Source organism: Polistes canadensis, unplaced genomic scaffold, assembly GCF_001313835.1.
Source record: "Polistes canadensis isolate GaletaPanama2010 unplaced genomic scaffold, ASM131383v1 scaffold_634, whole genome shotgun sequence".
NCBI lineage: Eukaryota > Metazoa > Arthropoda > Insecta > Hymenoptera > Vespidae > Polistes > Polistes canadensis.
This window is the reverse complement of record NW_014570181.1, coordinates 4,017-22,012: the sequence shown is the minus strand read 5'-3', so window position 1 is coordinate 22,012 and position 17,996 is coordinate 4,017. Positions and strand designations below refer to the sequence as shown.

At 34.8% G+C, this 17,996-nt stretch overlaps 1 protein-coding gene across 1 annotated transcript; it reads right to left on the bottom strand.

The window, feature by feature from the left end:
• Positions 1-17,076: 17,076 nt before the first annotated feature.
• LOC106792763 (phenolphthiocerol synthesis polyketide synthase type I Pks15/1-like) lies at positions 17,077-17,554 on the bottom strand. Its single transcript, XM_014759275.1, has 2 exons — positions 17,234-17,554; positions 17,077-17,148 (listed from the first exon to the last, which is right to left on the bottom strand). Exons 1-2 carry the CDS (start codon positions 17,552-17,554, stop codon positions 17,077-17,079), a joined length of 393 nt encoding a protein of 130 aa, XP_014614761.1.
• Between the last annotated feature and the right edge of the window lie 442 nt (positions 17,555-17,996).

Below are 17,996 nucleotides of genomic sequence, written 5' to 3'. Positions count from 1 at the left end.
TGAAGGGAAAATTTTATAAACTATAGAAGTAACTGGTGCAGAAAAAAGTACTGGAACATCCGATAAACACGTGGGTTCTAGGTATGTTATAATTCATATATTAATATGATATATATTGTACATATGAACATGTGCGCTTTCTATTTATTAGACATTTAATTATTAGTGTAGTTTATATAAATTTGTATGAGCTATACATATAATAAAATATTTAATTTATTATGTACAATATATTGGGCATTTCATGCCTAATCGACAATTTCTGAACTTTACCTAGAATTGTATTTTTCTTAATATTTATAATTTTCTAAAAATATTTTTTCGAGATTATTATAATTTATCTTATGAACTATTTTTTTAATATAAATAATTATAATTAATAATAAGTTAATATTATCTGAATAAATATAAATTTGTTTTTATTACAATGTGTTTTTATAAAATTTTCATGCAAAAAGTTATAATTTTTTAGCATATTTAAATAATTTACATTTATTAATAGTTATTGTATGTAAAAGACTTAAAATTATAATGAACTTTTGTTTTTTTGCCAAAAATTAAAAAAAACAAAAAGGCCTTTATATGGATTCTACTGATAACTGTCAACACATTTTTACCATGGTAGACGAATCAACGAAACGATGCTTCTCTTACGCCAAGAATTTATTAGGCTTTCTATTGTTCATTTTACTATAGTTGATCGCATTATACTCAATAAAATGAATGAAGAAAATATGATTCTCTTTTCGCTTAATTGCCAAAATCTCCAGCCACATGCACGTGATCTTCGTCGTAACATTATACAGAAAGCACATATTTTCATGTTATCAGAAACATGGCTTTGCAATGAGGAATCGGTTTAAATTGAAAATTTCAGATGTATGTAACAGTATATACGATCAGAAATTATTCGTTGGAGCAAGATCAGCATTTATCAAAATGTTAGCGATTCACACCATGATCTTACTGGTACTTATTTCCTACAGCCTCTGCTCCAAGGATGTACGAAAACCCTGGCGCGCTCATTGCGCTAACCAAGTTCAATCCTCGCTGCAGGGATCCTACTGGTTGAAAGATTCTTTTGATTTAAGTCAGTTGTTGCCTCCTCTTTGTTCTGAGAGGATAAGATCATAGGTTTTATCTTTTTATACGTCTTAAAGGATGACCCTTAATCGTAGCTGTTCCCTTTATTAAACTTCTTTCTGCAATTCTTTCAGATAGTCTTTTTTACAAGCTTTTCTACCAGATGAATCCTCTTTCAGGACTATACACGGTTGCGATCGTTACAGAAATCTTTTTTTTCCTCTTTCTTCTTCCTTTGTCTTCTTTTTTTTCTTTTGCATCGTCTTTTTTTCCAGATGCATTGTTTTCGGCACATGTCAAGTTACCTACCTGTGCAAAGCTTCTCGTCGCCTTTACCAGAACCGGGGCAGGGTTTTCAATACCAGACTGATAGCAGTCACTAGATGTCTGTCAGACCGGCATCTTGCATCACCGCAGCACGGGTATAAAACCCGCGCCTACTAAAATTCGGAAACAGACCATTTATATCTATTAGAATAAAAGTGCTGCTCCTGAAAAAGAACGGAAAGGAGCAAAAAGAAGTATATAGAAAGGCAAGGAGTAGAAAAGAAGAAAAAGAAAGTACAAAAGGTAGGAATAACCCTTCAGAAACTGTCGCTCTTACACAGATGTAAAGGAAGGACATACCCTTTACTATAGAATGGAAGGTGACGAAAAGAAAGTAGAGTATTAGGGAGGAGGAACATGGTGCAACCTTGCAAAAAAAGAGAGATGCGTACTATTGCATAACAAAGACACAGGCGCAACTCTGAGCCAGAGCTTTATCCCTGTTAGGACCACAGCATAAGGATGCCCGCTACCTGTCCCTATTTGTCACCTCTTACGAAAAGCAGGGTGTTCGTAGAGAGTATTCTACAACCCTTCACCCGCAGGAGGCTCCGGACGCAACCTTGACGCAATCTTGACGCAATCTTGACGGAACAGTTAGAATTAAGGGACAGAAGTTGTGTTCAATAATTTCTATTTCGACGTCTTCTTGTCGTACGTCAAAAGAAAATTATTTAATATTTTTTTGGATGAAAATAATTGTATAATAATTTGTAAAAGTTTTATAATTGTTTCAGAAATCGCAAAAAGAAGAACATAAATTTGTAAGACCACTCTTTAGCTATCAGTAGAAACAATGGTATAGCAAAAAAAAGATAAAAGAATAAAGCGCAGATTGTTTAGCAAAAGCTGGAAACAAGATATCCAAGAAATTAGTAAAATTTTTAAGGATTGCTAAATACAAACATTAGTAAAACTATAAAAGAAAGTGTGTATGTCAGCTCCGACGCACGACTGGAGTTTACTCCTTAAGAACAATTGTTGTTGAACGGGTACGGAAAATAAGACTTACTAGATTAGAAAAAAGACTAATATCGTATTGGAACTAGAAAAACCTGTCTTTCTATAAATTTTCTTGAATTAAAAATTTTCTTCGAGATAGAAGTAAACCTTTTTTTTCGTGCAGTAGGTTAATAGGATAAATAAACGCATCTATTAAAATCTTTAAAGAATGTATATATTTTTATTCTATTTACATTTTTTATGACTATTCGGCTAAATATTATCCATCAATCATTTTACATAAATATATCTTACATATCGTACATAAATACATTATTAGGAAGATTGATTTATTGATGTTATTATTATTATCTTAACTCTAATTATCATTTTAAATATTAATTAGATCAATAGTGTCGTCATTATTAATCACTGTGACAAGAGGTTAATAGTAACTAAAATACGACACATGAACGTCGGTAGATACGTGGTTTACAAATTGTGAAAACATCGCATCAATGGTTGTACCATACCTCGTTGTCCTCAGTGTTCTACCAGAAACAAAATCCAAATTAAATTCGGATTTAAAAAATTCTATTAATCTCAATCCGTCATCTTTTTCAAAATCAATATTAAAATCGCCGCCAAGTATGAGTGGAAGTACATGATATTATTTTCTCCATAGTTTTGATCCACCTTCTGTATAAACTAACAATGTCTCGTGAAAGAAATTTATTACATCAGTAACATTTTGATTGACAGAAATATAAATTTTAACGATAGCAATGTGTTTACCATTAGGCAAAGTACATCTCGCGGCACATATGTCTCCAAAATTAGAATGTGTTTGGCTAAAGTGCTGGGCATTTCTTCTTAGGAAATAGCTCCTCCAACCTGAAGGGAGACCTAGATGGAACAATGAAGCACCCCTATTTTAAAGTTCCTAATGTAATCTGGGCTCTGGAGCAACGTCTAATGACCAGGACCGGGGAAGCCTCGGTCAGCAAAACAGTTGCTTAGTTGAGAGTTGAAACACGTGATTGCAAATGACGCAATGAGGAACTGACTGCCGAGATTGCAAGGTTAAGGAAGGAGCTTGGAAGGAAGGACTCCTTCTCTCCCAACTATCCTAGGCTACGCCAGGTCCACCTAATACGGGGTCAGAAAGAGGAAGAACGGTACCACGGAGCAACATTTTCAAAAAGCAGCCTCTGAAGCAGGTGCTGCAAGCCCGAAAAGCAGGCTAATTGCTGAAAGGTCTTGCTTTAAGGCTGAATTTCGTCAGATGCTGGAGTCCATTAAGACTTTAGCCAAGGCAGTAGGAACCCTAAAGGAGGTCATTGTAGTGCCAAAAGGGCCTAATCTTGCTCTCCGCAAACGACATTTGCAAGGAAAACGCCCCTAAGCAAGGAAACTATCACTGAGGTTATGAAGAGGAAGAAACGAAGGACAATCAGGAGGCTAGATGATCAGATAGCTCAAGCAGGACCGAGGCTAGGCCTAGCAGAGCTGAAACTACGGTAAGAGCGTAGTGGCCGTGTAAGACGCCTCAAAAGATGAGGAAGAAGAAGAAGAATAAGAAGAAATAGAAGGAGCCAAAGAAGGCCGTAGCAATCGCCTTTAAGTGCTGTGAGGAGGTCTCGTATAGGAATTCTCTTCCTAGCAGAAAACAGGTTATAGACCTCAAGGAAACTAGCCTTACGGGCATGATAGTCAGATAGGGTTTAAAGGGCGCCATCATATGCCAGGTAAGGGAAAAAAGAGTTAAGGAAATTGCGGACAAGTTCGCTAAGGCCCTGCGAGAGACAAAAGTTTCTTACTCCCAAAGAATGAGGGAAATTAAACTGCGCAGGTTAGATGCTGCTGCCATGGGCACGCTTATAAGAAAGGCCCTCCCGGAGTTAGAACTCGGCGATGACCCTAATTCAATCAGATTCGCGTGTGACGTGGTAGTCTTGGCAAGACGTACGTATCCACCCGTTTGATTACGAGACGAACCGCGATAGATAAACAAAAAATAGCGATTGGATGAACCTCAGAGCAGGTTGAGTGTACTCCTAAGCGCCCTATGAGGTGTCACCGTTTCCAGGTAAAAAAAAAAAAAAAAGCTGAGCTGTTTGGTGTGCATCGTTCACGTACGGACCATCGTGTCGGGTGTTTGTTGTGTTTTGTTGTTCCTCCTAACAAAAAGATATAATGATCGCTCAGGCTGGCCATTAGACTTCTCCGTGTATCGCGAGTGCGACTGTGGCCCCGAGAGACAGCGCGACTGTTTTGCTGAGTTTTGTGCTGTGCACTGTGCTAGGCTTTCGTGTGACCTCAAACGCGAATGCGTTGAGTGTTTGTGCCAGTTTAATCTTAGTGCAAAAACGTGCATTAGTTCTTGTGATGTGTTTGAGATTGACGTAGACAAACTAGGGTCTGATAGTGCTATGTCTAGCGGGCGGCTGATAATAGGTTTGTCCGTAAAATGACGACCTGCGTAGTGTTAAATCCTAGGCGGTCTATTTTCTTTTTGATGTGTAACATCTTTCCGGTCGGTATCTGTGAGTGATTTCGTTAAAAGAGACGGAAATTTGTAACCGGAAACCGGGAAAGCGCGCGCTATTTTATTTCACAAATGAGGGCGCGTGGTGGTTGAGAGATTGCTGTGAAATGATACCGACCCATTTTGTGTGAGGTTAGTCCCACATCGTACTGTTGGCCAACATAGTGTGTGCGTGTGTGTGACGAGAAAGAGAAAGGGAAAAAGAGAAGGAGAACGCATCAGCTGTGCCCTTATATATAGTTATACAGTGTTGTGTATAAAATCTGAGGTTATATTTTTTATATATATTTTAATAAATATATTTACTGTTAAGCCTCCGACAAAGTTCACCATTCTTAAACAAATGCGAGTAAGTAATATGGAATTATTCGAATAAGTATTTTAGTACTTATCTTTTTCATACTTTGAGGTTAATTCCTGTCACTGTTAATATAACATTTTTAATTGTGATTAATAATGTTTTGTCGATTAAGAAAACTAAATAAATAATTAAACGAGTAATTTTGATTTTCTCCAATTTTGATTTTACCAAGCTAATGAAATTTTCATGATTTTGTAATTTGTAGAGATAGGTAAATCCAGAGCAGAATATATGCGAAATTATCGGCGAAAAAGACGTAAGGAAAAATTAAAAACTGAAGAAGTACAGCCGAAAAAAATTGCGCATAATTCAACTCAACAAAGCAGGGATTTTCAGGCATGTGCAGCGAGCACAATTCTCTCACAAACATCAACGGCCAACCCATTTACTGCTTTTCCAAATCTTGTTGTCAGTCACGCTGCTTTACGATAGTCATCGTTGAAGTGGACTGAGTATTGTTAGTTCAGATATTGGGGACATATATGCGGCAGATTCTTATTTGACAATGGACAAACAGTGATTTTGGTTGTTGTATGCGTTTCTCCGAATCAAACGGTTCAAAAAATTAAAGATTTCCTGCATTTTGTACTTTTGCCATATACCGAAGGTGGTTTTGCTCTTTTAAAAAAAAACTATCACTCGCTTTCCATGATTTTGAGTAGTGATTTTAACGTAAACTTCAGTTTGATAGAAGCTAAGCCGCTCATAGCTTTTTTGAATGATGAACTCAAGCTCGAAATGAACACAAATCGAAATATCTCGACAACTAACAGTAGTACTGTTATTGACGCAGTTTTTCAACGGCATTTAAATACTTTGAAATCACAAGTATACATGTACTATTTTTGATATAAAATTGCATTACTCCTTTGGTTATATTAAATTAAATTTTCATTAAAAATATAATTATTCGATAAAAAAATTATTTCCAATCATACCTGATTCATTTTTTTCAGGATTTAAGTTACTATTGCGTATTTACCACGATAACATGTCAGATGTTAGTCATCATATGCGACTTCTGTAATGGTCGTTTCTCTGTTTTTTTTTTGCTACGCTCGGTATTTTCTTCGTAAAAGGCTATTGTTACGTATCCCAAGAAAAGTTAGTACTAAAACTAAAGGACTAGATGACAAACTTCTTCCAGACCCATTCCTTATTGTCGCAAAAGAATTTAAACAAATATTACATAACCTAAATATCTTGGAACCATCGTCCGTACTGTATGTCTATAGACATTTTCAACGCCTTTAACTCTCTTCCGTGGGGTATGATCGTTAAGGCTTTGGAAGGGAATATTTCTCCTAAATAGGATTGTAAAAAATTACCTCAAGCATCAAATCCTCCTGTTTCCTGGAAAAGAGGGTCAGGTAAGCAAGCGGTGTCCCGCAGGGATTGGTCTTAAAGCCAACAATGCGAAACATTGCACATGACAGTGCTCTCTGAGTTCTATTTCCGGATGGTTCCTGTGTTGTCTGTTGTACAATTAACACGGCCCTTCCGGCCTCATTGCGGGAGCTGTTCGAGCCCGAGTAAATGCAGAGAGGAAACTAGAGATCCTAATAAGAGCGATTGAGGGAATTGGTCTTAAAGTGGTGGCGAACAAGGCGGAAGCTAGAACCTTTCTTGCCTCTGCTCTTTGGAGACGCAGGAATATCTTCCCTCCTAAAATTTGAAGCCTTAATCCCTAGAGCGGAGAAAATACTCTGTTTCATTAGCAGGATTTCTCTGAACCTGCATGGACCAAAGGAAAAGAAGAAGGCTTTACAGCTGCGTTATTTACTTAGTGCTCCTTTATAAGGCGCCGGTGTAGTAGAGTGCTTTGTAAGTAACACACGATTTCAAAAGTCCGTGTGTTGTCTCCAGCATACGATGGCTATCAGGGAGTGCTGCACCTATAAGATGACCTCCTTTATGCGGTGATGATGGTAGTAAGGAGTATATAGATATACTCCTGTAGATAATCTGGACCTTTAGCTGGCAATAACGTTCATGGCAAACATTCGTACGTTCTTCCGAGTACTACAGTTGTATTTGGATATATTGTTAGCGGAACGGCAGTCGCCTCATAGAAAGCGGAAGAATTAGAGTCGCCCAGTTCTGCGACAACACAAGAAGGGAGCGTGAGGGCACCTATTGTTGCGCATTTGAGTGAGTGGGTTTGTAGTCCGTTCTTTATTTTAACGAACTTCCTTACTAGTTATCTGATGACCAGAGATAGTTGCTTCTCCACGTTTCTATATAGGATAGGTAAAATTCTCTCCCAGCAGCGCTTTAACTGCTAGAAGGATCAGGATGACGATGCGGCGCACACCCTGTTTTGCTGCCCAGCGTAGGCAGTTGTGAGGAAAGCCCTAATAGTTGCCGCATGGGGACAACCTAGTCTTCCGGAGATTATAAAGATTGCCCTTGATAACACAAAGGATTGGAGTCATTTCAGTCTTTAAGACTAATTATGAAAGCTATAGATGACGCCGAAAGGAAGTGCGAGCACGAGCGAGCGAGAACATATAGGAGAGTAACTCCTTTGCGCCTACCTAGAGCGAGGCTTAGAACAGTCTTTGCAGAGCGTTCCTGTAAAGGGATGACTGCGTAAATTTTGAAAGTATTCATGCGATATGCGTGTGAGACGTGTATATAGTAAGAATGTATCAAGCCAGTGCGCCATGGGACAAATGGTCAGGTTTGGCAATATAGTATGAATCATAGGCCACTATAGGTGTACACTCATTGTTATAATTTCTAGCATTTGAATAAATGTATGTGTCTGCGTATTGTGTAGCATAGTTTGTGTAAGAGAGTTGAGAGAAATTCGTCCTAGTTTACTGACGGGTGGCCCTGTGTATAGATGATCCGTTTTTCATAGGATCTACCTCTTCTCCTTCTAGCATGTTATTATTAAACCCAGTTTTTTAGTCTGTAGGTATTTCGTACTAGGACCGCTCTAACTATATTTCTCTTGGTTAGCGTCGCGACCCTGGACGGACTAAGTCCGACACTATCTCAGATAAAAGGCTTGAGTTGTCTATGAAAGTTTATCCTCTTAATGTAATGTTACGTCCGTGTACGCAAAACGTTAAAACTTACTAACTAAAGCCTGTTTTAGCCACTCTGCGGGCACTTAGTACAGCCAGAACCAGGTAGGTTCGACTGTGACAGAGGGGCTCTCTATATAGGTTGATAATTGCCCTGGTGGGGGTATGCTTGCACCTATTCCCACAGGCGCATTCCGCTTACCTAATTAGTCTTACGAGCATTCTAAGAAGTAACGGAGGCGGCACTTACGTCATTACGCAGTGGCAGAAATTGATAAGTTTTAATATGTATTTAGGTCGCTCTGGCGCCTATGGTTTCTTACTTGGTTTCCTTCTAGAATTATTCATTTTCTGCTGATGATCCTACATCTTGTTTTACGTTCATCGGCTCGTCTTATTCTAACGGCCAACGGATGTGATTATTAGATTTCACCTAAGTTGCACTTTTGGAATGGGCGTGCACCGTTGTAGAGGAAAAATAGGTCGAACACCTGCAAGAAATAGGGAGGAGGTTTCCCGGTATGCCACGTAGTGAAAAAATACTGAGAGAGCTTAAGCATTGGTAGAAGAAAAAATAATGTTCTAGAAATTATAAGCGTGGCGGGACGTCACAGTAACAAAAAATATGAGATGCGTAAAAATTTCTTTATTTAACTAACTTGTAAACCGTTCTTCAAGGTTATTCCACCGACGTGTGAAACCCTTGTCCGTGTTAATGTTAAACCGTGTAGATTTTGCAGTTCTTTTGTATTTGATAATTATTTGGTCCTATCTCTGCAAGGCAAACAATCCAAAGAAATAAATTCAGTCAGTTAGTCGTGTCTTGATTTAAATGTGTTTCTTATGGTACCTTAATTCGTTTTAAGTATCAAGAGTCTCGTTGTGGTTTTAGTAATCATGCGTTGTCCAGTTAAGTGGTGGCGAACCTACAACCCACCAACGCAGACCTCTAATCTGATCCATGCTTTTATAATGATCCGACACTAGAAATTGAAAATATTATACTAAATGTATAGGAATAATTTGCGTATAATTTTAGATAAATGAAAAACTTAATCTAGTAACGGTTTTTGGTCATTATATTCCTATGAAAAATTATTCTCGTTATTAAATTATGTAAAACGGACGCAAAAAACAAGCAAAGAAATGAAATAGCTGCAAAATGCGTAAAACTAAATATTATAAAATTTAAACGTTATTTTACGAAACTATCCGAAAATAAACAACAGCATGTTTCTCACTAAAAGTACTACAATTTTATTACGAACTAATTACCTTTTTTGTCTCAGTTCCCGAAGCAAATCCGACCCCTCTCCCAACCTCTTAACCTTATCACGCTTAATTATTGACCAACTAATTAGCACTGCAAGCGACGATAAGCCGAATTTTACTCAAGCTTCCGAAAATTTTGGTTATCGCTTTATTAGTTGTTAGTGAATAATACTTGTCATTGTTCGAATCGGTATAAGGGTAAAAATCAGCTGCATATTTTTAATAAGAGTAAGATGTCAGATTAGTGCTGCTTTTCGCGCTATCAATCGTAAAATCAGCGTAATTCGCGTTCTAGCCTTAGGTGACTACAGACGTATGAAGATGAACTCTATGTATTATATTGTTCACATTATGAATAATCGAGATAAATGCGATAGTGGGCAGTAAGACCTTTTACATTTAATACTTTTTAAATCGGTCAGGTAAATAGAATGAGCCTTTTGTATATCCTTGACCAGGATATTTGATTACCAACATTTTATTTAATTACAGTATGGCAAGTAGTTACTTCTCCCAGACGTGTAAGTAAACTCATACGCAAAGAAAGACCAATAGAAGATTATTGCAGTGATAATAGATGTCAACGATCAGTAGGAGTAGTGTCAAAATCAAACAGATTTTGACTTTTAAGTTCAAATACTGATATAAGGATGCCAAAAATTTAATCGACGCAAAAATAAACTCTGCCACTGCCAATAAATGTAAGCAACGTAATTGATATCAAATCATGAACAAGATGTTTAAACGAAGTAGTAAAAAAAGAAAGAAAGCTGTAAATATAAAATCAATAATAACTACGTCCGTGACCTACCAGCAAAACCTGAGACCTATAGAAAAAAAAATGGAAGTGTATACTTATGTACGAACGTAAGATTTTATACTTCCTTGGTGTACTAAAATAAAATATAACCTCAATACCCTACATAATAACTTAAAAATAACATCAAAAATACCAAAAGAAAATATAACCCTCAAAACCTAGAAAATAACAAAAATAACATAAAAAATAACTCTTACTATCCCGCGTGCCAATATAATACTTACTCTACTCTAGTCAATAAGACGATAAAATAATGAGAAAAAATTAAGATATTAAATACAATTGATAAAGCTTTGATTATTAATTATAATCTAATTTATTTATTTATACAAAAGGAAGAAGAAGGTCTTAATTAAAATAAGAAATAAAACACTTCATGGAGCCAATACTACAATGTATAATACTTTATTGGCCCGTAGAGGAAAAGCCTTGTGGCATAAAAACCCTTGTGGAAAGTTTAAATAATTTAAAAAAACTGGTGTGTGTTCTTATGTACGCACGTAAGAAGTTATACTTCTTTAGCGTACCAAAACGGATGTAACCTTAATAACCTCAAAAATAACTTGAAAAAAAAAAACATAAAAAAAAACTCCAACTATCCCCCCGCGTGCCCATATAATACTTACTCAAAATTTGTCAATAAGACGATAAAATGATAAAATAAAACATATATATAAAGATATTTAATACATATAGAAAATGTATTTTCTTTGGGATTGAAGTTGCCGTTCTAGCGCGGTAAAATGTTACTCTTGGCAACATGGAGTTACAAAAGTTAGAGACGAACAGAACTAGACAATAACAAGGAGAATATAAAAAGGCACGCATGTGGATTTTCTAGCAAAGCTTAAATAAATAGGAAGTTTAATAATTAGAAGGTTATATAGATGTGTAACGAAGAAGAAGGAACATTAATTGTGGTTTTTCTTTTACAGGTAAAATTGTAAATATTTTTAATAAGATGTGGTTGTTAAATAAATTGTTAAAACTCTTTTAGAGTGTAAAAAAAATATCAACAGATACCAAAACTTTTAGAAAAGGGATTAATAGAAGAGTCATACAGTCCATTTGCAGCAGAGATAAAAATAGAAGACCCAGGCTATGTATAGATTTTAGGGAATTAAATAAGATTATAGTACCTCAGGTTCAGCCACTTCCTTTAATAGACGACTTGATAGTAAAAGCAAGAAACTGTAAATACTTTACTTCATTAGACATAAATTCTGCTTTTTGGTCAATTCCATTACGTATCGAAGATAGGGGAAAGACTGGATTTGTGACACAGGATTGACATTTCCAGTGAACATGCTGGCCATTTGGACAAAAGACATCACCAGCGATATTTCAAAGAATTCTAAGCAATACTTTAAGGAAGCATAAACTCACAAATTTTTCAGAAAACTATAAAGATGATATATTATTATATTCAGAAACTTTCAAAGAAAATATAAAACACATAAAATTAGTATTGGAAGCAATAGTGAAAGAAGGATTTAGATTGAAAATGAAAAAATGCACATTTGCCTCCGACTCGGTAAAATACCTAGGCCATATAATCAATAACAATTCAGTAAGACCGATTAAGGATAACTTAGTTTCCATCAGAGATTTTCCCACTCCAGAAACACAAAAAAACATAAGACAGTTCCTGGGGAAAATAAATTTCTATCATGAATATATCAATATAATATTAAAGCCGTTACATAGATTATTAAGGAAAAACGAAAAATTGGTATGGTCAAAGGATTGCGAGGAATCATTTAAAAAAATAAATGGAATACTATGCTTCTAGCCAGTGCTGGAGATTTTTGACAGTAACTTACCAATCAAAATATTTACGGACACGTCATTGGAGGGTATTGGCGCGATACTTAAACAGGAGAAGAAAGATGGAAAAGATGAGCCAGTGGCATATTTCTCAAAGAATTTGAACGAGGCACAAAAAAGGAAAAAGGCAATATATTAAGAGTGTTTAGCAATAAAAGAGGCTGTGAAATACTGGCAGCATTGGCTTATTGGTAAAAAATTTATAGTATATTCAGATCATAAACCACTGGAGAATATGAATTTAAAAAACAGAACAGACGAAGAATTAGGAGATCTTACATATTGTTTGTCCCAATACGATTTTGAAATAAAATATATACCTGGAAAAGAAAATGTAGAAGCAAATTGTTTATTTAGGAATCCGGTGCTAGCAGCAGAAGAAAATAAAGATGAAATACTTAAGATAGTAAATTCGATAAAGGTAGAAGATATAAAAAGGGACCAAAGACAAAATAAAATAGAGGAAACTTAAAAGAACAATATAGTATTGAAAAATGGGATATACTACAAGAAAATAATAAGAAAAAAAAAAGTTTCCTGTCACAGGATCTGAGCAAAAAAATTATAGAACAAATACATGTAGAGTGGTGCCACATAGGTATTAGACAAATGATTAAAATGATAAGCCCTATATACACAGCGAGAAATCTGACAGGAAATATAAGAAGTCTGTGCTAAAACTGTGAAATATGTATAAAGAACAAATCCAAAGGAATGGAGAGATATGGTTTGATGTCGCATTTGGGACCGGCAAAAAAACCGTTAGAGATAATATTATTTAATACCATAGGTGGTTTTGGGGGATCTAGATCGACAAAAAAATGCCTGCACTTGTTAGTAGATAATTTTACAAGATATGCCATCGTTGTAACATTAAAAACGCAAAGTGCGAATGACTTAATGAAACTAATAAAAAAAGTTCTAGATACAGATGACATCGAGCTGATCCTCACAGATCAGTACCCGGGGATAAATTCGAAAGAGTTCAAAGATTTTTTAAAAGGAAAAAATATAAGATTGGTTTTTACAGCAGTAAATACCCCCTTCCTCAATGACTTAAATGAGAGACTTAATCAGACAATAACAAATAAAATGAGATGTATAATAAACGGAAAGAGAATGTGTAGATAAATACAACAAAACAGAACACACAGTCACTGGTTTTTCACCCAAATATTTATTAGGTACAACAATGACAACTACGACACCAGAGGAATTGGAACAAACAATAAAAAAAGACGATTGGACCAAGAATAGACAGTTGACATATGAGAACACTAATAAATCACACAATTATAATAAAAAACTATTCGATAAAAATCGAGTACAACATACATTTACGTAGGAGATGTAGTATACATAGAAAACGGACACAGACTTAATAGAAAAAAATTAGATGAATTATATATTGGACCGCTAAAAATAACTGAAAAAATATCAGAAACAATATGTTTTTATATGAATATAAAAAGGCACGCGTGTGGATTTTTTAGCAAAGCCTAAATAAATAAGAAGTTTAATAATTTAGGCCAGTCAATAATAGGCAAATAAGAACTTTTTCGACTAAGAGAATTAAAAGTTGATACAATAGTAATTCGACGACGCTGAATCAAATAGTGCTAATTTTTTTGAACTATTTACTATATTTACGAGAAATAGGTAAAAAAATAGCCGTATCTTAAAATTTAGGTATTTAATCGAAAAAACTTTGAAACAAAAGTTGTAGACAATAAAAACTACATAAAAAATTCTGTAAAGTGTATCTTCGTATTTGCAAAAATAAGCGAGAAAATGAAGGTGAAATGTAATTGTAAGAGTGGCGGCAAGCCACGCCTCTTCGTTGGTCTTTAAACGCGAGCGAGTTAGTATGCGTTATCTTGGGGTCTCTCGGTCGTGAATGCAAGTGCGAGTGGAAAAAGAAATGGATATTTCTCTCTTTCTATTTTTTTATTCGGTAGCGAGAATTTTTTGTCTTGGGAATCAAATGTCGAGCGTTATGTATATCTATATATATATCGGCGTATAAATGCGGCATTTTTAAATCGAATCTTGATGCTTATGGCATGCCGTTTTTTTATATATTGTCAAAAATAATGAACCTTGATTAAAAGAAAGACAATAATCCATTTTAACGAAAACTATTATTATTTAGTCACGAGTAAAAATAATGAATTATTTTGTATCTCGACATAAAATTAATTTGTATAATTAATTGGTATAAATTTTTTGCCTCACAAAAATTTATTTGTTTATCAAATTAAATACGTATTCTTTTAAAGACGAAATTTATAATTTAAAAATTTTTCCTATTAAATTATGTATATTAGGAAATTTTAAATAAAAGATTTGTTGTCTCGTAAATATTTATTTTGGAACAAATTGAATACATATTTGAAATACTCTCTATAGCGATAAAAATAATCGCTATCGCTTAAACAAATAGAAAGAGAGAAATATCAATTTCTTTTCTCACTCGCACTCGCATTCACGACCGAGAGACCCCAAGATAACGCACACTAGCTCGCTCGCGTGTAAAGACCAACGAAGAGGCGTGGCTTGTCCCCTCTCTTACAATTACCTTTAACCTTCATTTTCTCGCTTATTTTTGCAAATACGAAGATACACCTTAAAACATTTTTTATGTATTTTTCAATTCGACACAACTTTTGTTTGAAACTTTTTTCGATTAAATGCCTACTGTACAACCGTACGTTTAGTCCATCGAGCCGGATCAATCGTACACTAGATACTTCTAGTAATTTAATGTGAACAATAATATTTTTTTTCTCTTTCTAGTATAATAAAATTATCAGCCTTATTCGGTATTAAATTTGAGTACATATCCACAACCAACTTTAAATAGACAACTGAAGAAATGATAACATTGTCGTTAAATTTAAAATTTCGTAAAAACTTGTATTGATCTGATTTCAAATCAATCATTTCATCAGTTTGTTGAGTTTCCCGCGATTTACCATCTTCCACGTACCTGTCAAGCATATACAATAATAGTTTATATAATCCAATTAAGATAAATCTATTTCGTACTTACCAATCAGAACTGTGTTCCGATCGGACAAGAGAAGAAATAGATAGGGTTTCTCTAGAAACAGGATAAGGAATTCTCGGATAGAGCGTCCCTGGTCTAATTGAAAACCCAAGATTATAAAGCTTTCCTAATGTGGATAAAAAAAAGTTCCATTGTCCTTATGGCTTTGTTTTGTTATTGATATGTAATTGCAAATACTGTCCAATGATTTTTTTAGAATTGCCTGATAAATTAACAGTATTAGGTTATTTATTTAAAAAATTTTTATTAAAATATATTTTCTTAAAAATAAACCTGTAAAAGTCCATAGGGTAAAATTTCAATCGTTATAGCGTTTTCTGGTAACATTGTTAATACTTCTTCGGATAAGACAAGAGAAAGGAGATTATTCGTATGATATTCCGGTGAAGAAAGTCGATCTTTCAATAAATGCCACTCATTTTTCGGAATAGACGTGCATATCCAACGTTTACTGCGATATTCTGGTTAAGGGATAATTTTTTTAAGGTATTTAAAAAACTTTGGACCAGCTGGAGAAATGTACCGACTATGAAAATCAATATCACTAGTCGGCCCGGTTTTAGCAAATATTCCTTTACTCTAAAGAAAAAATAATTATAGTTCAAAAATTTTAATATTTTAAATGTCTATCAGAAAATCCTTTAAGCATTACCTGTAATTCATTTACAAAAGCTTTTATGGACTCGGCAGGTCCACTTATGGTAAAACTTTCGGGTTCATTATGAAAAGCAACATGAATGTATTCAGGACAGAAATTTCGCAGTAGTTTGTAACCCAGACCTACTGCAGCCATCGTTTCGAGTATCGAATCACTTTCTACTGAAGTCAAACCACGAGAAAATGCGCTTAATATCATTTCCTCAGCAGTAAAGCAACCATCTGCGTAGGAACAACCCAGATCACCAACGGAATGCCTGATCATGTAATTCGGTTTAACGCCAACAGCATATAGAGTATTCACCAGACCGATCTATGTAACAATTATTTAAAATTATACATTCGAAAAAAAAAATAAACACTGTTGAAGAGGAAACATTAGATATATTATTACTTGTATTGCTGCTATTCCCAGAAAACAGTTTACAATATTATCGTACATTGTGGGATTTTTATCGCATATAATATGTACAATATCCTAACCTCGAGGTCTTTAAACTACATCATATTTTTTTATTGCTTTAGCAAAGATTGGTATTTTCATAAGCGATTCACCTAAAAGAGAATTTTACATTTATTATATACGATGTAAAATTGTTTTATTTATTCAAATATAAAACTTGTAGTACCCATTCCAGTCCATTGTGATCTCGTCCCGAAAAACCAGATCTCTCGAGATTGAGCTGACATATTAGCTTGCACAATCTCTGTCAAATTCTCTGAATCAGCTGCTTCAGAATCTGAAATTACTGTATACCAAAAATATAGAGAATAAGGAAATGATTTCTCATTAAAATCAGTAATTAATTGAGCTAGTTCCTCATCTCCTTTGCTTGATTTTAACTAAACACAAAAATAATATACTTCACGATCAGTTTGACTAATCAATTTTGTCGTAAAATAAATATCTTACAATATTAAAGATCGATGATATCATTTCCTGAGTTCAAGAAGAAGCTACAAGAGTCGAAACATATTATATGGGGAACGTTTTCCCCTTTGCTTCTCTTTTGAATGACGTTCTAGGCTAATGTGATAGAAGGAACCGTTTATAGCAGCCGTGTTAAAAGCAGCGTACCAATTCGTCCTAGGTATTGGTGCTGTAATTACTTTTACGCGTCCATCCTGAAGACATTAGGCCTCTTCTGAAGGCTCGGAATAATGAAGATCTGGAGGTATAACTCCGATCTCAATAGCTATTAGTACCTAGATATTGAAAATAAAAACATATAGAATATTCAACATAATTTGTGTTGTTTTAGATTTAATTTTGTCTTTTCAGAAAATTTACCTTGATTATCGAATTTATTGCATTGTTATGATATGCGTTACCAATGTTTGACTTAACAGATCCTATTAAAAGAGGATTAGAAACACTTTGATCTTGTCCGTAAATAAGATCTATTGTCTCTAATTCTTCGAGATCCATTGATTTGATTGCTGTACCATCGGCATCGATGTAAGTTACGTCGCTTGGTTTTAGAACGCAGTGTTGTAACGTCTGTTTCATTATTTGAGCCTGAGATTGTGGAAAATAGACAAGTGTTTCTTGGAACTGCTTCAGTGTATTTAACACAAAGATTAACGACTTTGGCATAAACTCGCTTTGCATTTTTGGCTCTTTGTAGGAGAATTGTTCCTATCAAGTCGCTTCTCGAAAATCCAGACGCTTTCTTATCAAAAGATCTATTTACCCCGTCTGTTGACAACAAACCTAAATAATGGAATGCATAGAAAAACAAATTATATATAAATTACGAAAAAATTCAACTTGCGGTTCTAATACTTTTCAATATTATTGAAATAAAAAAAAAATAAGAAAACGGGCATTATTGTTTGTACATGCAAGAGCTGCAATTTATTATACCTTGTATACTTTGATTTTACCTATATCATACAGTTGGTGAGGTGTTTAGGGAAGTAAGCTTAAGATTYCCCCAGTAACAATTGCGTAATCGCAATCTCCAGCTTTTAAAGTTTCGTACGTTTTTTGAATTGCTAATGAACTTGATGCGTTGGTGAAATCGATATTGCAGCTTGTGCCAGTTAAACCC